At 35.5% G+C, this 26,585-nt stretch overlaps 2 protein-coding genes across 10 annotated transcripts; one reads left to right on the top strand and one right to left on the bottom strand.

Annotated features, from left to right (window-relative positions):
• Nucleotides 1-1,558: 1,558 nt before the first annotated feature.
• Nucleotides 1,559-21,939, top strand: LOC110102052 (ABC transporter B family member 4). Its single transcript, XM_028692708.1, has 13 exons — nucleotides 1,559-1,663; nucleotides 5,187-5,450; nucleotides 8,621-8,675; nucleotides 8,761-8,960; nucleotides 9,197-9,418; nucleotides 9,522-9,635; nucleotides 10,992-11,540; nucleotides 11,614-11,887; nucleotides 12,029-13,032; nucleotides 13,150-13,416; nucleotides 14,925-15,293; nucleotides 15,407-15,703; nucleotides 21,140-21,939. The coding sequence occupies exons 1-13, from the start codon at nucleotides 1,559-1,561 to the stop codon at nucleotides 21,491-21,493; spliced, it is 4,074 nt and encodes a 1,357-aa protein (XP_028548541.1). The 3' UTR covers nucleotides 21,494-21,939.
• On the bottom strand, nucleotides 9,906-26,347 carry LOC110102053 (pentatricopeptide repeat-containing protein At5g66520). 9 transcript variants are annotated; one of them, XM_028692721.1, is made up of 7 exons: nucleotides 24,653-26,347; nucleotides 24,499-24,573; nucleotides 24,351-24,402; nucleotides 24,227-24,290; nucleotides 23,795-24,130; nucleotides 21,946-22,020; nucleotides 9,906-10,256 (listed from the first exon to the last, which is right to left on the bottom strand). In XM_028692721.1, the coding sequence occupies exons 1-2, from the start codon at nucleotides 26,318-26,320 to the stop codon at nucleotides 24,571-24,573; spliced, it is 1,671 nt and encodes a 556-aa protein (XP_028548554.1). In that variant the 5' UTR covers nucleotides 26,321-26,347; the 3' UTR covers nucleotides 9,906-10,256; nucleotides 21,946-22,020; nucleotides 23,795-24,130; nucleotides 24,227-24,290; nucleotides 24,351-24,402; nucleotides 24,499-24,570. The 9 variants fall into 9 exon arrangements, with proteins under 9 accessions (XP_028548554.1, XP_020685878.1, XP_020685874.1 ...); XM_020830219.2 differs by having other exon boundaries at nucleotides 24,227-24,402; XM_020830215.2 differs by lacking the exon at nucleotides 24,499-24,573.
• Nucleotides 26,348-26,585: the final 238 nt, after the last annotated feature.

The following is a 26,585-nucleotide window of genomic DNA, read 5'->3' as shown; positions in this document are numbered from 1 at the left end:
GTCAAGACCTACAAATTTAAGTTGATGCTCTCACATAGGTCACAATTGGTTCCTTTTGCAGTAAAGTAAACATGATAATATATTTGTTTGTTAACATTAATGAGTGGTTGAGCGAAGAAAAATGGCTATGTTTACTGAAGAGAAACTGGCACATAATAAGGAAAAACACCTACCAAACTTCTACACCTTCAAATTTTTAAGTTGATGCTCTTTACATTATTACATAATGCCATCTGAGAGGCAACGGCACCACCCATACAGAAAACTCAACTGCACTTGATCCTTTTATCCTTATTCTAAGTCAAGCTTGAAAACTGCAGTTTCAAAGTACAAATATTAAAGTTAAAAAATACTTAACCCAAACACATAATATAAGCATTTATCATTTGTTAGCAAAATAGAGTTTCCTAACTTGACACTGCAAAAGTGTCAAACCTAGAAGAAAATATGCACCACAAAGAGTTTGCAAAAGAAATCAGCGTCAAAAAAAAAAAAAAAAGTCAACATTGAAAAATTTATAAATGGTTCCACTGAAATATAGCTACATCCATCAGGGGTGAAGAAGTATCAACCACTGACAAAGGCGTACAATTATGATGTGCACATAAATAAGATACTCATAAACCTGTCTCGAAACCCAATAACCCTCACTCATTAAAGATAAGGATGTCTCAATTGAGACATGCTGGTTATAATGGCTTTTTGAGAAAACCCTAATAAATATCGCAATAAAACAACCATAGCAGACCTTATAGCTATGACCAGTGATTAGCGAAACCTTTTAGACCGGTCCTAGTGGAGCCATCCAGCCGGACCCTTCTATGGGGCCGGTTTGGGTTTAAGCAGGAAGGGGGCGGCGGCAAAGGAGGAGGGACAGGGGTAGGGGTCCACTTGAATATTCAAATATTCAACTTTGAGTCAAAGGAGGGGGGCGGCATGGGCTTTTTAGTCTTTTGGCTCTATTGTTTAATTTAGGCAATGCCTTAATGTAAGATTGAAAATTTAAAGGATTAGAGTTATGCTTGATTATTGTTCTCTCCTTGGAGTTCCTCTTTTGGTGTCCCTTGGACTTAAGACTTATCGTCTAGAGATTTGGCAGAGCTTTAGGTCAGGGCATCCTCCGCTTGAAAGCATTTTCAGCCGGAAAGCAGCACATACAGAATAATTTGTAGATTATCAACAGAAAGCCAGAGAATCGATGCAATATGACTCAACGGGTAAAACAATTAGATGACTTCACAGTGATATTTGAATTTTCAGAAGAAGTTTATTTCACGCTATCCAACCAGACCGATGAACAAAAATAATTCCCAAGGGTTTTGCTCTGTACTTTGTTGATTTACCTCCTTAGTGGCGACTTATATGGGTGATTGGTTGGAGAGAAAGGAACCTAGAGTAGTGTGGTGGGAAGTTATGCCCACAGCATAGGTTGAATTCAAGGTTTCCTCAAGTGAATTACCCGAGAATAAAACATAAACACTTCCAACTTAGATGGCTAGAGGGGGAGATAGGGATCGTGAGACCCAAAGAAGCCAATTCTCTTTACCTCAAACCGATGATGGGGAACATCTCGTATGGCAAAGATAATGCAACCATGAAGAGAAATCAGAGCGCTGCGGAGCTAGCTAATGGCTTTTCAAGATTCATTAACAAGATGCCTCAGGTAAATGCGTAATAATCTATGAACGTGAAAACTTAAGGGATATAACTGATTTTTTTTTTAATTTGTCAAGGGGCTAATACCATGGTTGGTGAGCATGGTTTCTCAATCTATCTGGAGGACAGAAGAAAGATACACACTTGCAAGAGGCCATCTGGAAGGATCCAAAAATATTACTTTTAATGAAGCCAGCTAGTGGCACTTGATGTCGAATCTGAACAAATTGTGCAAGGGGCATTGATTAGCTTTATGTTGAACGGGGAAAAACTATTATATGTTTGCTCATAGAAGATTGGAGTGCCAGTAAGAAAAGGCAGATTACAAAGCAGTTATGCATCAAGGGTCATTGTTGAAAAAGGTAATGACTTGTAAATTTGAAAACATTTGATAATTGATGCAAGGAGTCTAACCCAAATATAATAGACATTTAGTTATTTTTTGTTTTAATATTGTGAAATTCTCGGGCAGTAATTGTAAACTGATTTTTCTGCACTGCATTGAATTATTTTAGTGGATTCATTCAAACTGGGCTAGGCCCCGTGGTTTTTCCCCCTTTTCAGGGGTTTTCCACGTAAAAATATTGGTGTCTCATAAATGCTAGACCCTTTCTCTTATCTGATTGCGTGCCGGATTTTCGTACAACGCTAAGACGATAAACTTTATATTTCTCTACCGCCGCAAATACTCCTGGACGCAACAATTATAATTAATATCAATTATAATTACTCGTAATTATTAGTAGCTAATTATTATCACAACTATTATTAATTATGATTATAATTAATAATAATAATAATTAATTAATTACTATTATAACTATTATTAATCATAATAAAAATAGTTATTATTTGTTTCCGTTATCATAAAAAAAAATTAGAGACAAAGAAAAGAAAAATAAAAGAGAGTTTCAAAAAAGAGAAAAAAGAGAAAATAGAAAAAAAGATTTTAAAAAAAAAGTGAAAAAGAGTTTCCATAAAAAAATAAAAGGGAATGTTTTGTGTTTTTTTTACCACTCGTTAGCGTCGTCATCGCAAAGGTATAAACTCCTAAAAATCCCACATTCGACATTCGCAGCGCACCGAAAAACATCTTATACTTGATTTTCTCTAGCGTAGAGGGAAGAGAACCCGGTGTGGAGCCTACGGGTACGCCCCATACACGCTCCCATGGCGTGGCGGGGGAAAGAACTGCGTTTTCAAAATAGGTACCTGAAAACTCATACACGCCTGAAAACTCATACACGTCTTTCTTGGACGTGCTGGGATTGAAGATTTACGCTTACCGTACACTTTTTTCTCTAGCGTGGCAGGAGGCCCATACTCCTGGAATTTTTCCTAAACAGGGGGAGACGCCGAGTGGCTGCAAAATTTCTAGTGAACAAGGGACCTGAACAAGACTTGAACAGCAGAGAACTTGAACCCAAACTAAACAAAGAATTCAAATTGAAATCAAATATACGGTTATAGCGACGACCGAAATATTTGTTTTGAAACGTTCATATTAGGCCATCACGATCTATAAGAAAGAAAATTCATCAACAAACGCGCAAAGCCAGCTTAAATTTGATCCTCTATCGACAACTGACAAAGTCAACAGGGTTCAATCAACAAAATATAATTACCCATAAATATCCAAATGATGGCAGTGTTAAATATAGATCTAAACCGGAGGGATCAATTCTATTATTCAAAGTACCACCTAAATACCCATCAAAATCCAAAACACTGAAAATTCAAAATATTTAAAAATAAAATTAATTATCAAAACAAATAAAATAAAACCCATCAATTCTCTGCAATAGTTATCAATATGGATAAATTTAAAATACACTTCAGATCACGAAGAGCTAATTTATAGTTGAAAATATCAATATGATTCATTCTCAAACAATCTCCTGTCAATAAGAACGTGGCACGTGTTTTCTACCTGGCAATTTCGCCGCTAAATGACACAGTAGGTGAATGGCTATGACCGGGGCCCTCAAAACAGGATTTTTGTCTCCAAATGGAACCAATAAATTACGGTCGTGGCCAGAGCATGTATGCTTCCCTGTGCATCAAATCTTTGAGATATGAATCAATAAGATATAATTGATATGGCAAAAAATCCTCTATCAGCTAAGATGGATTCAAATTTCTCCCCTTAAACAACTATTCACCCTATATCTATAATGTACATTTAGATGAAGCAACCCGGCCATGACTGCCAGCATGGATCATTCTGTCAGTTTGGGTCTACTACCTCCTCTAACTAAGTAGACCGGGGACCACGATAGCCCGGGACGACGGAACCATGGGACATTGATCGGGTTCATCATTCATTCCCCCATCATTCACTTTAAGTGTATGATGGTGTAATTTCTGATTTTTTAAATATTAAAATTTTTAATACCTAAAGTCATGCTGCTACTATATGTCAGATAACACGTATCTCTACATATTTAATTGACGACTAACCTTAATCGAAAGTTCTCTCTTGTTATCGGGAGGGGTAACTAACTATAGGGACTTACGCCTATATGAAATCAGAACTCATATCATAAAGTCATCGCAAAATAAGGGTGAAATCTTTGGGTAGTTTCTTATATACAAATTCAATGTCTTCCCAAAATTTACCTTGGAACTTGATCTATTAAAACCAAGGCTTTGAAAATCGGATCGGTCGTTGGAACTAAAAAATATAAGTTGTTTAGCCCCACATCACTTAGGAGCTTATATTTTGATATTTATATACATTTTCTTGTATGCAATTGTTAAGAGTCCTGATGGGGTGAATGAATCATGTTGTTATGATATCTTTGTATTTAATAATTTATATAATGTTAAAAAAATTTGAAATTATATATCATATTTAAGTTAATTTAATATTTAAAAAATATAATTTTATATTAAATTAAATTATTTAAATATATTATAATTGAACCAAACATTTCTTAAGAACCCGGTGGTTCAAACCGGTTTTCACCGGTTTGATGCTAGACCAGTTTCTTAAGAGGACTGAACCGGCCTTAGGACCGGTCCACGGTCGAACCGGCCGGTTCGGTCCGGTTTTCAAAGCCATGATTAAAACTCCCCAAGTACTTGAGAGGCCCCACATATTGCTTTTTATTTTAATCCTTTGGCAATTAAAAAAAATTAAGGATCCAATTAGTATGGCATTTAATCATCAAATATATATCCTTGTTCATATTTCAAACTCTTATTTCATCTGTTGCATTATTTTATATGAAATGAATTAATTATTGTTCTAAAATAAACTTCATAGCTATTATTAAATCACATAAGAGTTGAAATTAAAAAAAAAAATGCTCTTCGATAGGTCATTTTTGGCTTATTTTCTAAATTCTTATGACATTTATTAAGCATCTTATAAGAAAATAAACTATTTCTTGCTGTATACAACTTCAACTCATTATTAAACTAAGCATCAATTACTTTTATCGTTTTGAAAAACTCTTCTTCACCAAACATAAGTTCATATTCATAAATATGCATATGCAGGCGCTGATCTATTGCTGCTGCTGTAGATTGAACAGATTCTCAGGAAGGAGATGGCGAGCATAGAAGGTGAAGAGAGAGGAGCAAAGAAAAAAGAGGAGAAGAGCAGTTCTCTTCCCTTTTACAGATTATTTGGTTTAGCAGACTCCATTGACATAATCCTCATGATCCTCGGCACAGCTGGAGCCATAGCCAATGGAGCAGCCATGCCTATCTGTATGCTTCTAGGAGGGAAAATAACTGATTCTTATGGAGCTGGTGATGTCAATGATGTTGTTCATAGAGTTTCCAAGGTACGTACAACTATAATTTTTTTTTTCCAGCTATCCTACTAGTTGTTTTCCTAGAACGGCGAGGAGAAAAATTAAGCTAAAAAAAACTGAAAGAACAAACTCTTTAGTCTGTGCAGACAGATGACTGTAAGGAGAAATTCTTAGGCTATATTTGAGATCATTTTATGACAAGAGTCGGATCTACACCTAAAAGGATGTGATAATTTTAATAGTAGTAAACAACAAGAACATTATCATCAAGTATTCTCGATTGTGCCGTCTTAAGAGTCCAATTTTCATTTAAATATAATACAAATAAGTCACTTATAATACTTTCTAATTAAATCTTTTTAGGCCTACCTCTACTTTTTTTTAATATAGGCCAAATCCAATACATCTATTCTAGCATGACTCCTGCCAAAATTGTAATGCCCCGAAACAAGGTCTTGTATCGTGAAGAAGTCGAAGAAGATGAAGCAAAAGAATGGGCTTTCATTACAATTGGAGCCACATTAAGACAAAGAGGTCGAAGGGTCATATCGTTTCAACACTTGAGGCCGTGCGAGAAGTCTAAATCGACTACGTACGACGCTTCTGTCGCTTCGGCCGCAGAAGACGATGGAAAGAATATGAAGCGAACAAGTCGATTCATTGGAAGGGATTCTACCTTCCTATAAATTAGGAATGAGAGGGAGAAACGAAAGAGACAAAGAGAGTGGGTGCAGAAGCGAGGAAAAATGATCGGGCAAGTAGCTATCGGTGAGCACGAGCTGCTAGAATTATGGCGTCAGTTGGTGGTCTGGTAGAATTCTGGTGTCAGTTGGTGGTCAAACATAATTCCGATGTTAGTTGGTGGTCCGGTGGAAGTCCGCGCATCAGTTAGGGGTCCAGCAGAAATCCGGGCGTCAGTCAGTGGTCAGGCAAAAATGCGGCATCAGTCGGTGGTCTGGTAGAAGTCCAGGCGTCAGTTGGTGGTCCGGCGGAAGTTCAGGCTTCAGTTGGAGGTACGACGGAAGTCGAGGCTTCAATTGGTGGATCAGTGGAAGTCTAGGCGTCAGTTGGTGGTCCGGCAGATGTTCGGGCGTCATTCGATGGTCCAGAGGAAACTTTAGCTTCAGTCGGTGGTCCGGCAAAAGTCCCGCTCCATTTAGTGGTCCGGTGGAATTCAGGCGTTAGTTGGAGGTCCAGCAGAATTTAGAGCATCAATCAGTGGTCCGGCTGAAGTCTGGCGTCAGGCGGTTGTCCGACGAAATTCCAGCATCGAGTGGTAGTCTGGGCGTCAGTCAGTGGTCCGGTGGAAGTCTGGCTTCAGGAGGTGGTCCTACATAAGTACAACGTCGGGCAGTGGTCTGGCGGAAGTCTGGGTCGTGGTCTAGGAGGAGCTAAGTGGCAAGAGCGATCTCCGATCTCTCTTCTCGCTTCCATGCTTGGTCCTCTTTCCATGATAAGTGAGGGGTCTATTTATAGAATTTTGAGAATGGCATGACATGTAAATAGAAGGAAAATCAATGGTAAATTGGGAGTGGTTTGAATGGACGACTGATGTTGATTCTCTTGATCGTGGACTATTTACTGGACATTTGAATGTCTTAATGATATCAAAATTTGTTGATCTTGGGCTAATTGGATTTGTCTCGTCGAGCCGCTCGATTCAAATATAAGCATGTCATGTTTGGAAACCGTTTGGTAATCCAAATTATGGTTTGAACCTTTCAAATGTGTTTCGAGTCTTTGATTTGGACTCATTTGGGCTCGGATTGAGTTAAATTTGGTATTGTTCGGTTCGTATTTCTGAGACGTTCAGTTAGACTATAAGTTTGCTGAAATTGGAGTTCATATGGTCATGAATTTACTTTTTGAAGTATCCAACTTAATTTTGCTTTGAGATTCATGCTTGATCAAGATACTTTTTGATGATATATCAATATATAAGCTATTAAATTAGATAGGGAATAAATTAAGCTTATATTATGTTAAGTCATAAATTAGATTTAGAAGAGTAAATACTGATAAGTTAAAAATAATTTGCATAGAAAATGAGAGTATATTTAATAGGTTAATTTAATAATAATTAAATTATGATTTTATTCATATTTAAATGATAAAGCATGGAGAACAAATTTTAAATTAAATACGATAACTATTTAGGTATATTTAATAAGTAATTAGACAGATAAACTAGGAAATTTATGTAGTATAAAAATAAATTAATAATATTACTTAATATTTTAATTGTTAGATTCATAAATTTATGAGAGTAAAAATTAATAATAGATTTAGAGAATATTTCAAATATACAATGAGAATGCATTTATATAGGATTTAAGCTGACGTTGGTGATTAAAGCAAATTGTTAAGGCATCCAATTTCGAGATGAGTACTCATACCTTTTAATTATAATAACAATTTTATTTTTCTCTTAAATTAAATGCATCAAAAGATAGTGTTACTTTATTATTAAATTTTTATTGCAAGAAAAATCTTGATTTGTCTTTCTCATATTCAATGATTGGCCATTTTGAATCAAATAAAAATTCACATGTATTTCACATTTTTAAAAATGAATGTTATATGAATGAAATGACAAGATATATATGTTTGTATGTGCAAGATTGATTGATGGAAAACACCTCTTTATGGTACTGGTTGGAATGCAATGTACTCGTGCACATAAATGAAAAAAAGTTATAAAAAAAAATGAAATGGAAAATGGGTACATTCATTAGTACTATTTTAGACGGTATTTCTTGTGAGTTATATTATTTACGATAAAGGATAAAGATATAAAATATGCATAACATTGATGAACATGTCTAAAATGTTTAATTAGAATTATCTTATATTTTGAAATGAGAAAGCATATTATTCTCAATATCGTGTTATTGTAATTTAAAAGCATGATATGCTCACTAAGTTTTTTTATGCCTCACTTTTATATTTATAAATGATTACAAGTATTGTTCATAAGATTAAAAAGAGTAGAATATGAGAAAATGTATATTATAAGCGCAATGCTTTGAGAGAATGGTATTTATAGCATTTGATTTTAAAATTGTTGAGGTTTTACTGTTTTAGTGCCTCTTTATGATATTTATAGCACTTGAAGTCTATCTGTGCTCATAAATAAAAATTTCGAACAATTAATAACTTTAAACTAACTAATTGAAATACTAAGCTCTTTGCGCTTGCAGCTGACACTGCAAATGTTCTACATGGCAATTGGATCAGGGCTTGCATCCTTTCTCCGTACGTTCTTGATTTGAATTTTTTTTTTTTAAGACTAAATTTCAAAAACTACAATTTATTAATGTTTCTTCTTGATAAATTTTAGAGGTAACTTGTTGGATGGTCACTGGGGAAAGGCAAACAGCAAGAATAAGGAGTATTTACTTCAAAGCCATATTAAAACAAGAGATTGCGTTCTTTGATTTGGAAATAAGCACAGGAGAAGTAATCGAAAGAATGTCAGGGGACATCATCCTCATTCAAGAAGCCATGGGCGAGCAGGTATTTATTCTTACCGAATTCATTCTCATCTAATATGCATATAACTAAGAATGAAAGAAACAAATCTGTGCTGATTTATTTTTACCATCTATGCCGAACATTTTTAGCCATGCCATCATTTAATTCAATACTCGAGATTAGTTTGGCACTGAGAACTAAACGGTTTTGGTGTTATTCATAAACTTTTTAAACGTAGCACATTACTTAGAATAGATATTTGAATTAATCTGTAACTCTGTCGATCATTTGCAATTTTACAGGTTGGAAAGTTCATCAATCTAATATCAACATTCCTTATTGCCTTCGTTGTTTCATTCGTTGAAGGATGGTTACTCACATTGATCATGCTGTCTACAATTCCACCTATGGTTGTTTGCGGTGCTATTATGGCAATTGTTCTATCCAAGATGTCTTCGAATGAACAAAAATCATATATCAAAGCTTCAGAAATTGTAGAACAAACTATAAGCTCAATAAGAACAGTAAGTAGCAAATGAAATTAAGCAAAAAATCAGTACTTTGAAAATTGCATTAATAGACCTAAATCATACATTCATAAACTAAATATGATGTTGATCTTGCTAGGTAGCATCTTTTACAGGGGAGAAACTTGCTATGCAGAAATATAAGAAGGCTTTAAATGGTGCATATATTTCTTGTATTTATGAGGGACTGACTACTGGGTTAGGTGCTGGGCTTGTACTGTTTTTTAACTACAGTAGCTATGCTTTTGGATTGTGGAATAGTTCAAAGCTGATATTAAATAAAGGATACACTGGAGGAGATATCATTGCTGTTATCTTCACAGTCCTGATTGGCGCTTTGTAAGTTATTCATTTCTTGCCTTTTTTTCCAGTTTGATTAAATTTTGCTAATAAAGACGAGCAAAAGATGGAAAACATTCAAAACTTGTTTCGTCTCTTTTGCAACAAAGATGGCATTAACTAAATGTAACAACTACTCACAGGGAAAGAGAACATAAGTAACATGTCATCTCTTGCAAAATGGAATACACACTACCTGCCTCAACACTACAAATTTTGAAGTTGATGCTCTCACATCACATTAGGTTCCTTTTGCAGTAAAGCAAACAATGATAATATATTTGTTTGTAACATTATGAGTGGTTCGAGCGAAGAAAAATGGCTATGTTACTGAAGAGAAACTGCACATAATAAGGAAAATACACTACCAAACTCTACACCTCAAATTTTAAAGTTGATGCTCTTACATTATTACATATGCCATCTGAAGAGCAACGGCACATTACAGAAAACTCACCTGCACTTGATCTTTTACCTTATTCTAGTCAGCTTGAAACTGCGTTTCAAAGTAACAATATTAAGTTAAAAAATTTAACCCAAAAACATAATATAAGCATTTATCATTTGTTAGCAAAATAGAGTTCCTAACTTTACACTGCAAAAGTGTCAACCTAGGAGAAAATATGATGCACCACAAAATGGTTGCAAAAGAAATCAAGCGTCAAAAAAAAAAAAAAAGATAACATTAAAATTTATATGGTTCCACTGAAATAAGCCTACATCCATCAGGGGTGAGAGAGTATCTAAACCACTGACAAAGAAGCTACAATTATGATGTGCAATAAAAAGATACTCATCAACCCTTCTCGAAACCCAAATAAACCCTCACTCATCAAAGAAAAGGACTGTCTCAATATCAACCATGCTGGTTAATGGCTTTTGAGAAAACCTATAAATATCGCAATAACAACCATAGGCAACCTTATAACTAATGACCAGTGATAGCAACACCTTTTTAGACCGGTCCTTAGTGGACCAGTCCAGCCGGACCCTTCTATGGGGCCGGTTTGGGTTTATAGCAGGAAGGGGGCGGCGGCAAAGGAGAGAGGGAAGGGTAGGGTCCACTTGATATTCAAATTCAAACTTTGAGTCAAAGGAGGGGGCGGCATGGGCTTTTTAGTCTTTTGGCTCTATTGTTTAATTGCATGCCTTAAGTAAGATGAAAATTAAGATTAGAGTTATGCTTGATTATTGTTTCTCTTGGAGTTCTCTTTGGTGTCTTGGACTCTAGACTTATCGTCTAGAGATTTGCAGAGCTTTAGGTCAGGCATCTCCATGCTTGAAAGCATTTTCAGCCGGACAAGCAGCAGCATACAGAATATTTGAGATTATCAACAGAAAGCCAGAGATCGATGCATATGACTCAACGGGTAAACAATTAGATGACATTCACGGTGATATTGAATTCAAAGAAGTTTATTTCAGCTATCCAACCAGACCAGATGAACAAATATTCCAAGGGTTCTCTCTTTTTATTCACAGTGGCACCACTATAGCATTGGTTGGAGAGAGTGGTAGTGGGAAGTCAACATTAATAAGTTTGATTGAAAGGTTTTATGACCCACAGGCAGGTGAAATCCTCATTGATGGAATAAACATAAAACACTTCCAACTTAGATGGCTAAGGGGGAGAATAGGGATCGTGAGCCAAGAGCCAATTCTCTTTACCTCAACCATTGGGGAAAACATCTCGTATGGCAAAGATAATGCAACCATTGAAGAGATCAGAGCAGCTGCGGAGCTAGCTAATGCTTCAAGATTCATTAACAAGATGCCTCAGGTAACAATGCGTATAATTATGACAAGTGAAACTGTAAGGGATAGTAACTGATTTTTTTTTTTAATATTGTCAGGGGCTAGATACCATGGTTGGTGAGCATGGTTCTCAACTATCTGGAGGACAGAAGCAAAGAATAGCACTTGCAAGAGCCATACTGAAGGATCCAAAAATATTACTTTTAGATGAAGCCACTAGTGCACTTGATGTCGAATCTGAACAAATTGTGCAGGAGGCAATTGATAGCTTTATGTTGAACCGAACAACTATTATAGTTGCTCATAGATTGAGTGCAGTAAGAAAGGCAGATACCATAGCAGTTATGCATCAAGGGTCCATTGTTGAAAAAGGTATGACTTGTAATTTGAAAACATTTGATAATTGATCAAGGAGGTCTAACCAAATATAATAGAACATGTAGTTATTCTGTTTAATATTGTGAAATCTCGGGCAGTAATTTAAACTGATTTTTTCTGCACTGCATTGATCAGGCTCAGCTTCTGAACTTGTGAAGAATCCAAATGGAGCTTACAGCAAATTGATAAAACTACAGAAGATGAACCGATGTTCCGATAAGACATCTGTACTTGAGGACAGAACAAATAGTTTATTTAAAGAAACAAGATCTAAGAGTCACCGCATGTCATTCAAAGAGGAAATTAGCAGAGAATCAACAATAGGGAAAATCAGCAAACGCTACTCATTCAATGTAGAACTGGGTGAATCATCTCTTATTCATAGTAGCCGCCACCATACATTCAAATTAGAACCTGAAGAATCATCCCCGGGCCTGGGGGGTAGTAGCCGCCGCTACTCATTCAAAATAGGTCTCGGTGTTCCATTAGAAATTAAGGTCCAGGGGGGTACATCAGAGGAGCTCAAAACTACCATTCCTGATGATAAAACAAATGATGTGCCGCTCCGCCAGCTTGTTTGCCTAAACAAACCAGAGATTCCAGTATTGTTGATTGGTTCGGTAGCTGCAATCATCAATGGAGTTGTCTTTCCCGTTCTAGGAATAATGCTTTCTAGCATGATGGTTATTTTCTATGAGCCACCACATAAGATGAAGAAGGATTCTAAGTTTTGGTCATTAATGTTTTTGGTAATTGCAGTAGTTTCTCTATTAGCAGTACAAGCAAGGTCATATTTCTTTGCTTTAGCTGGTTCCAAGTTGATAAGGAGGATAAGAATGATGACTTTTGAGAAGGTTGTTAACATGGAGATGGCCTGGTTTGATGATCCTGAGAATTTCAGTGGTGAAGTTGGTTCAAGATTATCCACTGATGCAGCTAAAGTTAGAAGTATTGTCGGTGATAGACTCGGTCTGTATGTTCAGAACGCTGCATCTTTGATTGCTGGTTTAATCATTGCCTTCGCAGCCAGTTGGGAGATCTCTCTCATTGTCTTGGGAGTGGTCCCCCTAGTTGGTCTCAATGCATGGATTCAGATAAAGTTCATCAAAGGATTCAGTGCAGATGCAGAGGTCTGCCTCTAAAAAACATTAAGAACTCTTAGCATTAACGTCATACCTAAAAGTTATACTGAGAATTCCATGAATGGCATAGTACTTAAACTAACATCTAATTTTATTGGAACCGGTTTGTTGCAGAACATGTTTTTGGGGGCTAGCCAGGTGACCAATGATGCAGTGGGAAACATAAGGACTGTTGTTTCATTCTCAGCTGAAGAAAAGGTAGTTGAACTATACAAAAAGAAGTGTGATGATCCCATGAGATTGGGGATTCGACAAGGAGTCATAAGTGGCATCGGTTTTGGGATTTCTCAGCTTTTCTTATATAGTGCTTATGCTACCATCTTATATATGGGAGCTCGCCTGGTTCATGATGGGAAGTCGACATTTGAGAAAGTCTTTAGGGTACGTACAGCATTAAAATTATCAGGCTTTACCTTTTGTCGCATCTAAATAAACTAGATATCATAATCTGACTTCAACAAAATGTATAACCAACCCCTAGGCCTTTCTGATCTTCCTATCTTCACAGATTGCCCATTGCAATTTTCATATTTACACGTGCATAAAGAAATGTCATTCTAAATCTAAAATCCCTATTCTCTATTTCATTTAATTTAGCTTTAAAGTAACCATCAAACCACCTATTGTCAGAAAGAGGTCATGTCAAAGATCCTCAGGTTTTCTTTAAATTTTGTTATGCGTTTCCATTTATTCTTTTATAGTCAGGAGCTTGTTATAGATTAGTGATAGAGTAATCTCTTGGATAGTGTAAATGATATTTTAGATGAATAAATAGTAAAATATTTTGATGTATATGATTTTAAATATTTTCACTGGTTATTATTTATATTAATGATTTATAAAACATCTGGTATATTCTTAAAAATATAAAAAGACAATTCTTTCAAATTTGATTCTGGGGTGTTACAATGAAGATGTCCATAAGGCTTGTTTTGAAAATCACAGATTCAAAGTCATTGTGACGCTCATGGGAACTCCACCTAAAACACCGCAAACCTTAAGCGAGCTCTCCCCTATAGCTAGAGACAATATCTCATGGGGACTCTACAATGGAATATATCACTTTGTATCATATGAGGCTTAGATTCTCCTTTTAGTGACTACTTTTCTTAATATATTTTATTCTTAATATTTTTTATTGCCTTAATGATAACTCATGATACAACAACAAAAAAAAGAGAGAAGGGAGAATAAGACTCATAAAGCTTATCATCCCAAACCGTCAACGTAAAGCTAATGATGATAGCAATTATGTATGCGCATAATTGGGAACTTTTGTACACTTCCAAGAAAAATAAGGTGTGCATTTTTCTTTATAATTAATAATAAGGTATGAGAAAAAGAGCATGTAGCATCAAAATGGAATTGACTGTTTGTCTTAGATTCAAAGGAGAGGAAGGACAAATTTTTTTTCTTTAAGATCTAAAAGTTGCATTGGTTTGTCTTATTTCATGATGCCTTTTCTCGCTATCGACTCAATGATGACTACAGAACCTGCTAAATTATGTTAAACTTATCTTTCCAACCACTGAAAGTGGATATATTCTTTGTAATGAGCTTTCTTGTATATTATTTTCATCAACTCTATGTTTATGAAATAAAAGAATATGAGTAAAGCACCTTAGTTATGCCATTTCATTTCACATTGTGAAAATTTTTCTTCTTGACAAGCATTTCTCTTTCTATAAATTTTACCAAAAAGTTGTATAGAACTCCCTAATTCACTTGTGTAAATCATTATGTTTGTAACATGTTATTTTCTTTGAAAATTTATACCCTAAGGTAATAACTGTTTGGCTCTCACAATGGAAAAAGGCATTCTTTTCAATTTCAATTTATTTAGCAAAATATTATAAGCTTTTTATCTTTGATATATTTAAATGGAATGCATATTTTCCTCCAACTTGAATTACAAAATGCTCGTTTATGATCCCTATGTCGCCACAATAATTTTGTTCATCTACTGCTTAATTCCATGGAATGAAATTTTGCAGGCTTTCTACGTCCTGGTCATAGCAACAGTAGGAATTTTTCAATCAAACTCCCAAGGCCCAGATTCCAGTAAAGCTAGAGCTGCTACAGCTTCTATTTTTGCACTCATTAACCGTGAATCAAAAATAGACCCAAGCATTGATTCTGGAAAAACCCTAGAAGTTGTTAAGGGTAATATCAAATTTAACCACGTTAGCTTCAGGTACCCTACAAGACCTGATATCCAAATTTTCCAAGACATGTGCTTAGAAGTTCAAGCTGGAAAGGTAACAGGCTAAATTAGACAAAACTAGTTAAAAAAAGTTGGATGAGTTTCGTCATCTTCTTTTATTTTCTTTTTTGGTACGGTTTGAGTTACAAAATGCAGTTTATTGGACAGAGTATTGCATTAGTAGGAGAAAGTGGGAGTGGTAAATCAACAGCAATAGCATTGCTACAACGATTTTATGATCCCGATTCAGGACATATATCAGTAGATGGAATAGACCTCCATCAGTTTCAACTGAGATGGTTGAGGCAGCAAATGGGACTGGTAAGTCAAGAACCAGTCTTGTTTAATGATACCATCCATGCCAACATTGCTTATGGTAATCAAGATGGGAAAGCTACACAAGCTGAGATCATAGTTGCCGCAGAGTTAGCAAATGCACACAACTTCATATGTAGTTTGCAGCAGGTTTGATCACATTACATTATCTTCTTCTGTAATCATCCATCTAATAATTCTTTTGCATATTTACCTAATCAATTATGTTTCAGGCCATTTTCCTTTACCATCCAATTTTCCCCTAAAAACAATTTCCACAAAAAAGTGCAACTTCATTTCTCTATACATTTTTTCCTACAGTAATTAAAAGTCCCTTCATCAAGTAGTACTTGACTTGGAATTAGACCAACTTGATTGTTTTTTTTTCCTTACACCCTTTTTTCGTACGGTTTTGCATTGTTTCTAATATAACCAAACTTGATTAATAGTCCTATGGATATGATACATTTATGTTCATCGTCTTAAATTAGATGATAATTAAATCCATTAAATTCACAAGTAGGTCCCTCAAATAAATAAGAGGTTTTGTATGGTGTCACACACAATGTCCAAAAGACAGTATTCTCTGACAACAGGAGATATGATGAAGAGATCTATTCTGAATTAAAGAGAGGTCTTAAGAGTCAAGGCCAATTAAAGCATTTTGTATTCCAAAGAAAAAAAATTCATATATGAACATATGTAAATGAATGCTCAAAAATATATGAACTAAAAGTTTATTGTATCAACAAAATCTTTAATAATCTTTCATCAAGAAAAACTAAAACATCAACAAATAGAAAATAAATAAATCAACTACATCCCATAACTCAATAAAAGTCTAAAATAAAGAATTACAACTTCGACATAGTTGTTGATTCAAGTAAATAGCTATTGCTAAAAGATATGTTCCTATAGTGGCGGTCCACTAATCAATCTTTTAGGATATATTAAGAGAAAGTTATCTTAAATTATTTTGTTGAGCAAACTCAATAGATAACTTATATTTGTTAAATCATAAATGGCAAAGCACAAGACATGCAATATGAATAATAAAAAAGACATTATAATGCAACATCAGTATAATAAATATCATCATAAAATTATATTAGAATAATATTACAAGATATGATGATAAAGAAGGCCAAACATTCAACGATGACTTACAACATAGAATGTTCATGATATGAAAAACAATAATCAATGCATTTATATGCTAACATATCCATGTGCAACAACATCCGGTATATTTATATATCTAGAGATGGTTCATTAGCCATTTATCATGATTCATGACACATTTTATATGCATATACATACATATGCATATTCGATTTGCCAAGATACCCTAAACAGGACAAAGGGTTTCACCTGCTTAGTGGAGTCTAATGCCCCCAAGAGAGTCCTAACTCTATCGATGCATCGGCTGGCTAGCCAATCATATCAATAAGAGGGCACCACTGACATTTACATTTACAACTATCACACATAAGCATACACATTATGCATGTCTTGAGAAAGTGTAATAACAAGTACTGCAGTAGCTATATAATCAGACTTCTTTCATCTCCATATAATGTAATTAGCATGCAAAAGATTAACTTCATATAAATCAATATATGTTCGCGTGAAACAAGTTGCCATTATATGAAGCCTTTCAATATATTTGAATTTATGCATCAAGCAACATTGTAAAACTATATGCAAATCATATAACATTTCAATATGAAAATTAATTTTTTTATGAATGTACAAGGCAAACTAAACTTAATGGCATGAATGAATAAGATATAAGTAGCAATTTACTAAATATTCAAGCAACATATTCGAAACATTAAAGATAACATCCCTAATAAAGAAGGTTATATTTATTCTCTTATAATAAAAGTTACCTATATTGATATGCAAAGCTGGAATCCCAAGCTTAGTATAGATCCAAAGGGCAACAACATATACGACAACCAAATGATCCTAAATAATAAGAGCGCTCAATCAATCACAATTACGTACAAAATAGTATCGAACTACAATAGTCAACTAATATTGTTGCACTATGATATTTATAATGAGAACATAGTTAATCTAGATTGACTATTTAAAATTGTAATTATGAACTTAATTATATAACCTATGTCTAAAATAGTTTTATCAAAACCATATTAACATTTACGAGGAATTGTCATAATTAACAACAAAGATGAGAAGGGTAAAATGGCATGAGCAACAGAAGTCAAAGGAGAAAACATCATAATCTCCCAAGGAATACATAAGAACAATAAATCGTAGGATGAAAGGATGGCTGAACAAAAGCCGGAAAATGAAGAATAAAACACTTGTGAGAAAATATTACCAAATAAATGTTGACCTCTAACTAATCACAAACCAAGATCCCACTCCTCTCCATGTAACTCCCTCACAAGCATAGAATAAATAGAAGATACCTCACTCGATTCAGTCAAACTCATGGATAGAAGACGAAGCCCGCTCTTTTCTCTCGATCTCCTCCTACTCTCGTGTCACCATCCCGTCTGCATTGAATGTGGCCTCCCTTCGGTTCCACACGAACGACCCCATAGTCGAAGCCTTCATTTCGTCTGCACGCCTTTAGCCGCACTGGTCCTAAACACCTACCTGATTGATCCCTCCGCCCCATCTACGGCCGAATCGTGGCACACAGCACCGAGCCAACCTCCACCCAACTACCGCAATCGAACCTGAAGTAAAACCTTGATCCGGCCTTTGCTCCGACTGCCACGGTCAAGCCCCGAACGGGTCTGCCTCCTGACTGCCCCATACGCAAGCAGAACCGCGTGAACAGTTCTTATCGTTCGCATTCCTCTGCCTGTGTCCGATCATATGCCCAAGCCCATCTCTATTTTCTTGAAAATGTGAGCAGAGAAGGGAGGATTATATATGTGATTATAGTTATAACAATAACTATTATTATTATTATTATTATTATTATTATTAGAAATAATAATAAGCAAAAAAAGAGGAAGACACCACAATCGTCAATTTGAAGATCCGAAGATTGATTCGACAGTCGATTCTTACCTCGAAGCCCTCGATCCTCGATTTTAATATGATCCTCGATTTTAATCTGATCGAGTGAATCAAAAGAATAAGTGCCCTCCCCAACCTCCCCTCGCAGGGAGGGGTGCCAAAAGTATGTTGAATTTTCAAGGGGAATAAAATATATCATTTTTTTTAAATTAAATTAACGGGTATCGCGAGTCAATCGAAGATTGAAGACAAATTTGGTTGATTATTCTCCCGAAGCCCTCGGCTGTTGAATATTTGTCCGAACTGACAGATTAGAAAGGAAAAGTGTCCTCCCAACCTCCCCTCGCGGGGAGGGGGCGTTGGAAGGATGACATATTTTCAGGAAATAATATATAGCACTTTTAAATTAAATTAACATGTATTACTACCACACAATTGAAGCGCGAAGACCTATGTCAGGACCAATCAACGTCATGAAGCCCTCGGCCGTCAAATATCTATCTGGTTGGGCGGATTTGAAAGGGAAAGTGCCCTACCAACCTCCTTTCGTCGGAAGAGGACGTCGGGAGGCTGCCAAAATTTTAAATAATAAAGGGCCCCAACATAATCAATTTTAAATAAAATTTGTCATTTAATAAAATGATGAATTAAATTAATTATGTGTCATATCAATTAATAAAAAGGGGCTAACTATTATTGATATTGAACATGTGTACCTCATAAAATCTCAAGAGACAATTATTAACCTAATGTTAGGAAAAAATTTTGGATATTTATGAAAGAGAAACTTAAGGTTGAAGATAAACAAAGTGAGCTAAAATTTAGCTTATTTATTTTGAACCTAACACAAAACTCTAAATTAGAGATGAGTTCTCTCCAATAACAAGTTCCACAAGCACCAATCAAATCCCTAGCTCTGCAACCATACACAAATCAAGGAAGCCTAAACTAGATTTTCACCACTCCATGTTGCATATAAGAGCGTCTAAAAAAGAAGATATTTCAAACCATGTTGATAGAGGGAAATCTGCTAATAGAATACATCATTGCTTCTTTGAAGGGGTTCTTGGATCTTGAATGATTGATAATGCTTGTTTTAGAATAACAGAAGGGATTACGCCAACATAAGAAGCCAATGAATCAAGAAAATAGAATAACCACCCGTCTGGCAAGAACATGACAATCCAAATGCAATATGGAATATTCACATGCAAGCATGTGTGTACAAATTGGCTTGTGATCCCATTGTATGTGTACATTGGTCTAATGATTGACCACGAAGGTTGAAGAAAACTCTTTATTGGTTAATAACTCACAAGTTGGTGTTTATAGAAAGTATGCCTTGAAGACTTCCAAGAAGATTATAAGCGTTGGAAAAAAATTCTTAGCAGTTCATATATCAAAAAAAAATCTCACATGTGCTTCGATCATCACATTTGAACTCCTAATTCAAAGGTCCGAGAATGTTGCGAAAGTAAAATATTCAAGTTTCATCCTCTTTGAAACGATTGGAGTCGACATGACTAGAATTAACAAATGAATGCCTAATCACAAATCTATTGGGATATTTAGTTTGAAGTTCACATTTGACCTTCAGAGGCTATTTAAATAAAATGTATTATAAAAGAATATCGGGTATTGGCATTCGTATAATAAATCATGAGGCCAATAATTGAATTCGATCCTCTGTTAGCGGGTAAATAGAGTTGACAAGGCTCAAATAATCAATCATATAAACCACCCCGATGATGGTCGTGTTGGCATAAAATCTCAACCTGAGGGGACCCTAAACTAAAAAAATACCTCCCAAATTTCTATAAAATACAAACATTTAAATTGACTTTCACGTCACCCCGATGATGGTCGTGTTGACAATAAATTTAATCGAATGGGTCAATTCTCAAAGCCTATTAAAAAAAAAAAACTTCAAACTCTATTAAAAAAACTTAAAACCCACAACCTGACAACTTCTAATAGAGATCGTAAGTCTAATTTTAGCTAATGCGTTAGCATAAATCTCTAGGTAAAAGTAACCTAACCCTAAATATAACATTCGGGTCGTCTTGCTTATAGGGTTAGGTTGTAAAGCCCACCTTCATGCCACTTCTAAATGCAGAAGTCGTAAGACCTATCAAAATAGTTAGTCATCTTCCAAAGGAAGATGTAAGACCTGCTATTTGAGAGATTTCTAAGAGACTCTTTGATGTGAAACATACATGCGACAAGAGTTGCTTTGGAATTTAACATTTGTAGGGAATTGGCCTACTTGTCTCTTGGTAAAAAATTTAAGGAACAATTTACCCAAAATTTATTTTTAACAAAATGGAGAAATGATTCATCCAATTAAATATATATATATATTACAAAATAGACATTGCAGTAATGAATCTTAAGAATATTAAAATTGCTCATTTCCTCTTTTTTTTAGTTAGAAGAGGGGTATATACCACCCAAATAAATGCTCCTTATTCTTAAAAAGAGTTAGTTTTGAACCCCCCCAAAAAAAAAACATACATACATACATTCTTATTAGCTTTCAACTTGTACAGTAAAACACTTATAATGCTGACAAAATATATGTAGGGTTATGACACGATGGTGGGAGCACGAGGAGTTCAACTCTCAGGAGGACAAAAGCAAAGAATAGCAATTGCACGTGCCATACTTAAGAAGCCAAAGATTTTACTTCTAGATGAGGCAACTAGTGCTCTAGATGCAGAATCTGAGAAAGTTGTTCAAGATGCATTGGATCAAATTATGATTAATCGAACGACAATTACAGTCACCCATCGACTTACTTCAATTAAGAACAACAGTTTCATTGCAGTTGTTAAAAATGGGAAGATTGTAGAAAAAGGAAAGCATGATGTACTTAGTAATAATAAGGATGGGGTGTATGCCGCAATGATAGCATTCCACGCAAATGCATCACCGTAAGGTTTCATTTCTTCTTCGAACACTAATGGTTTTCCAACAATATGAGATTTTCACAGAGAGATATACATGGATGCTACATAGTAATGCAAAATACCATCATTACAATTGTTTTTTGGCATTTCTCGGTGACATGGTTTCCAAAATGTATTTTTGAAACTTTCAAAGAAAAAAAGAATTAATGAAATTTCTTTTGGTGGTTGGTCTTTGCAATAATTTTCTAAACATTTGGTGCGATTTCTGTTTTCCACTTTATGTTTTTCCTCATTTGATTCATTTCCATCATATTCTACACATGGAAATTACGCCATTTGGAAATATGGCAAGAATAAGGGTACTTCATTTCATGTCTATAGTTTATCCTCAAGTAATAGAACAAATGTGCCTTAGTTTGCATTTTTATATGTAAAGTGAAAATATCATCATCATCTCCTTGTTTGGGGCAAATAAATTACCTTAAATCTGCAGCTTGAGGGTCATCCGTAGCACTGGTCTTGCTCCAGCTCATACTTCATCTCACATTAAATAATCTAGGTCAAGGACAGATTTCATAATATAAAACACAAATATGTGATATAATCCAAAAACATTAACTAGAAATATGCTATAGTTCAATAACATTAACAAGACACGATATTTAGAGCCTTAAACCATAAATATTATGAAGCATGTGTTTAGGTTTTCAGGAGATGACGTTTAGCATGCAAAAAAAAAGGACCTTAAAATCAAGAAAGGAAAGAGGGGGCATGAAAGCGGATCAAGCGCACATGAATAATGAGAGAGCATCTAGAGAGAGAAAATGAGGAGAGAAAAACTTTACTACTCATGTGTTGCATTTATAACGGGCCAATTTGATTTTGAAAGCAATTAAGAAGGATCAAATGAAGTTGAATGAGTTTTGGGATTCTTCCTTGGTACAGAGTCCATAGAGAAAAGAAAAAGGAGGTTAAAGAGAGGGGTCGAATGAGAGACTCCACATGAGAAGATAGAGAGGAAGAGGCAGGCTTTGTTGTAATTGTTTGAAATGTCCATAAAGTATCTTCACCATATAAGTATCATCTTATTTTAAAAGACTTAAACATCTAAAAAAAATAACAATAAGGAAAGAAAATAAAAGGTAACAAAAAATTATAACTCTTTCTCATAAATGACAAGTCTTTTATAAAGCAATCCCCTAAATAAGAATCTCTTTTTTATTACATCATAAGCAATCCAAATCAAGTGGTAATGATATGTCAGTTCAAATGATTAGATGGATAATTATGTCTTATAATAAAGAGAAAAGATAAACGATACAACAACAACAACATCAAGCCTTTGTCTCACTACGTGGGGTCGGCTACATGAATCCTTTTTCGTCATTGTGTCTGGTTAAAAGTTAAATTCTCATCTAAATCTAATAAAGAAAGATCATTTCTAATATTTTCTAACCAAGTCTTTTTAGGTTTACCTCTACCTTTCTTAACATAAGCCAAATCTAATACCTCAACTTTCCTAACCGGGTCATCGGAAGGCCTCCGTTTAATGTGACCAAACCATCTAAGACGACTCTCTCTGATCTTATCTTCCACTGGAGCTACTCCAACCTTTTCACGTATATGCTCATTTTGTATCCTATCTCTAAGGGTCAAACCACTCATCTACCTAAGCATCCTCATCTCTGCAACACTTAACTTAGTATTATGCTTCTCTTTTAATGGCCAACATTCGACACCATAAAGCATTGCAGGTCTCACCACCATCTTATAGAATTTTCCCTTAAGTTTGAGGGGGACTTTTCTATCGCACAATAAGCCCGATGCATTCCTCCACTTCAACCATCCAACGATAAGGATAACAAATTTGTGCACGATATGCAAACTACCAATGCAACAAATAGTGATAGTGGAGTCAGCCAAAAGGCAAAAAGATGTGGGTAAGAAGTGGATTGAACATGCGAGAGCAAGAGAATGGGCAAGAAACAGTGGCCTCCTCTCCAATCACACGTGACAGCGGTCCTCAACGAGCTCCATGAGAGTAAGATAGGAAAAAAAATTATGTAGAGAAATACATTTCTTGAAGATTTATATTATACTCGAGCATCCCTACTTATATATTTATATGAGAAGCAAATCATTTTACTAAGAATTAAAGAGAAAATACATTCAATAAGAAAGAATAACAAGTGAAAGATAATCAAAGTAAATCTATAAAATAAGTTTTAGATTTTCATACACATTTCCATAATATTCTTTTTGGATAGTACTTCGGCCATAGGTCAATGGTTACAAGAAACTTTATTTTGCCATTTGATTCAATTCTTACCAAAATCAAAGCCATAGAGACGAGGTGCTCCTCAATCATTGGTGTTGCTTTCTCAAAGAACGGATTAACAAACCATGACTTTCAACCTCATACAATACATATCAAATCTTGCGGCTCAACAAAACACCTGCTTTCCTTCATTAAAAGAACAGCACATTAATAAAGCTACCTGGCTTGAGGCCTTCCCTCCTATCAAAATGTTTGCTTACGACAGCTTTAACCATAATTTCAAAAGCAATCATGCTTGCTTGGAAATTCACTTTCTCCACTACGGCATTATTAGGGTGATCTTTGCTGAGGTTTTTTTATTTTCTCTTCGGTTCTTTTCACCTAATACTTCACAAATAAAAATTAAATGTTAGGATCACGGGAAGTTCTTTGTTTCAGTTAAAGAATATTTAATACTTCTAACAAATGACACGATTTCCTCACCTTTGTGGGCATCTTGTTTACCTTCCAAGATGCGTTTTGTCAACGAATCAAATTTTCCATCATTCTGAAGTAAGAAATTTAGCTCCGACTTCAATCTGATACTGTTACAATATTCTTAGCATACCTTTCCAACAGAAATTTCGCATCACCAATAATCCTTGCTACAGCACTCCTTTCTATTAAAATGGAGAAACTGTTATGGTCTCTGAACCGAATTGTCACTCATAGCTCAAATAAATAAGCTTAAAAGCCAAAAGAAAAACTTCGCATACATGGAGATTCTTCACAATGCAAAAGTAAAGACTTTGGAAGGAACCCAGAAGATTGAAGAAAGCTAACAACACTCACTGTGTTGAAAAAACATGGCAATCAGCACCTTTTAAAGTTAGTTAATGTACCCATTGGTCAGTAACCAGCTTTCCTTACCTGATCAATAATGTCCTCCGCCATCCTATAGATCTCATTGGTCTTTGGATGTGATCTATCACCAGCAACAAACTCATGAACAACATTTTCTAATTCAATAAAACTGCATCCAGGAACCTTCAGAATGCTTTTGCCTCTCATGGTCCTCCTCACTATAGCCATATCATCCCACTTATTGGCCTGAGCATATACATTTGACAGAAGCACATAATGCCCATAAACATGAGGCTCTAAATTGATAAGATTTATTATAGCTTCCTCTGCCATATCTACATTTTTATGAATTAGGCATGCCCCCAGTAATGCCCTCCAAACAACTGCATCTGGCTCAAAAGGCATGCGTATTAGAAGCTTCCTAGCCTCTTTGATGAGCCCTAATCTACCCAAGAGGTCAACCATGCATCCATAGTGCTCCATCTTAGGTTTGATACCATAAAGTTTAGTCATGGAGTCAAAATGAGCCTTTCCTTCACTTAAAAGACCAGAATGATCGCATGCACTAAGCACCCCAACAAAAGTGACATCATTTGGTTGTACACCCTCCAAAATCATCTTTGAGAATAGATCCAATGCATCTTTTCCTAGTCCGTGGCTTGCTAGACCAATAATCATAGCACTCCAAGTGAGTGCATCCTTTCTAGTCATAGAATAAAAGACTCCAAGTGAATTCTCTATATCACCACAGTTAGCATACATGTCAATCAGAGAAGTTCCAAGCTTGATATCCACTGCAATTCCATGCCATTTGATCAACCTATGGATGGCCTTGCCCATGCCTAAAGCGCCCATGTCTCCACAAGCAGAAAGAACTATTACCATTGTGACCTTATCAGGAACAACCCCATGTAATTGCATCTCATGAAACAGCATCAATGCCTCATTCGATTTACCACACTGAGCATAGGCGGAGATTATTGAACTCCATGAAACCAAATCTCTCTCTTTCATTTCATCAAACATCTCCCTCGCAGCACCAATATCACCGCTCTTGGCATAGCCATGAATCATGGTATTCCAGGAAATCAAGTCCCTTTCAGGCATCTCATCAAACAGGAAGCGGGCTACCGAGATATCTCCACAGTATACATAATCTGCCAGCATCGCATTATACACAACCAAATCTCTGTCTGGCATTTCATCAAACACACGCCTTGCATTACAGATATCTTCACTGTTCGCGTACATGTCTACAAGGGCGGTCTGCACAAATAAATCGGAGCAAAAACCTAGCTTGACTGACTGGGCGTGTATACTTGATCCAGTTATGAGCTTCTCCGATCTTCCACATGCCTGGATACAGATTGAGAATGTGTGACTATCGGCGGTAGCTATGCTTCCAGAAATTCTACACATTTGCCGAAATAGGCGCAGTGATTCACCTGGATTCCGAGCAAGTAGATAGGCACGTATAATAGTATTCCAAATAAAAGCGTCTGGGAGTTCTATTTGATCAAAGAATGCTCGCCCATACATGATAGCTTCATCAGAAGCGCGTTCTAAGCAACGGCGTAGGAACTTGGCCAGCACGAACATATTGTGGTCGAAGGAAGTCTTCACGAGAAAGGCGTGGACTTTGAGGAGATCATCGACTGCTGCGGCGTTGTCGATGAGAGCCATAGCCCTCTGCACGATGATTTTGTCGCGAGAGAGTAGTGAGAGGAATTTCATTGTCTAGAAGAGAGAGAGACTGAGCAGTATAAGTATAGATGTTTAAGAAATAGAGAACTCGACATTAACCACTGTTTTTTTTTTTTAATAAGATACATTTCATAATTGTGGTTAAACTGTTTTTTTTTTTTTAATGTAACTCTTTTTTTAGCATTACATCATGAGCCTGAAAGTTGAATCTCATTGGGCTAAAATTGATTAAGCTTATTTTGCATAATTAAAAAATTATAATCATGAGAGAAATAATGTAATTAAATTAAAATAT

The sequence above is a fragment of the Dendrobium catenatum genome, unplaced genomic scaffold, assembly GCF_001605985.2.
Source record: "Dendrobium catenatum unplaced genomic scaffold, ASM160598v2 original_scaffold_260866, whole genome shotgun sequence".
NCBI classification, from domain to species: Eukaryota; Viridiplantae; Streptophyta; class Magnoliopsida; order Asparagales; family Orchidaceae; genus Dendrobium; species Dendrobium catenatum.
This window is presented reverse-complemented; position numbering and strand designations above follow the sequence as displayed.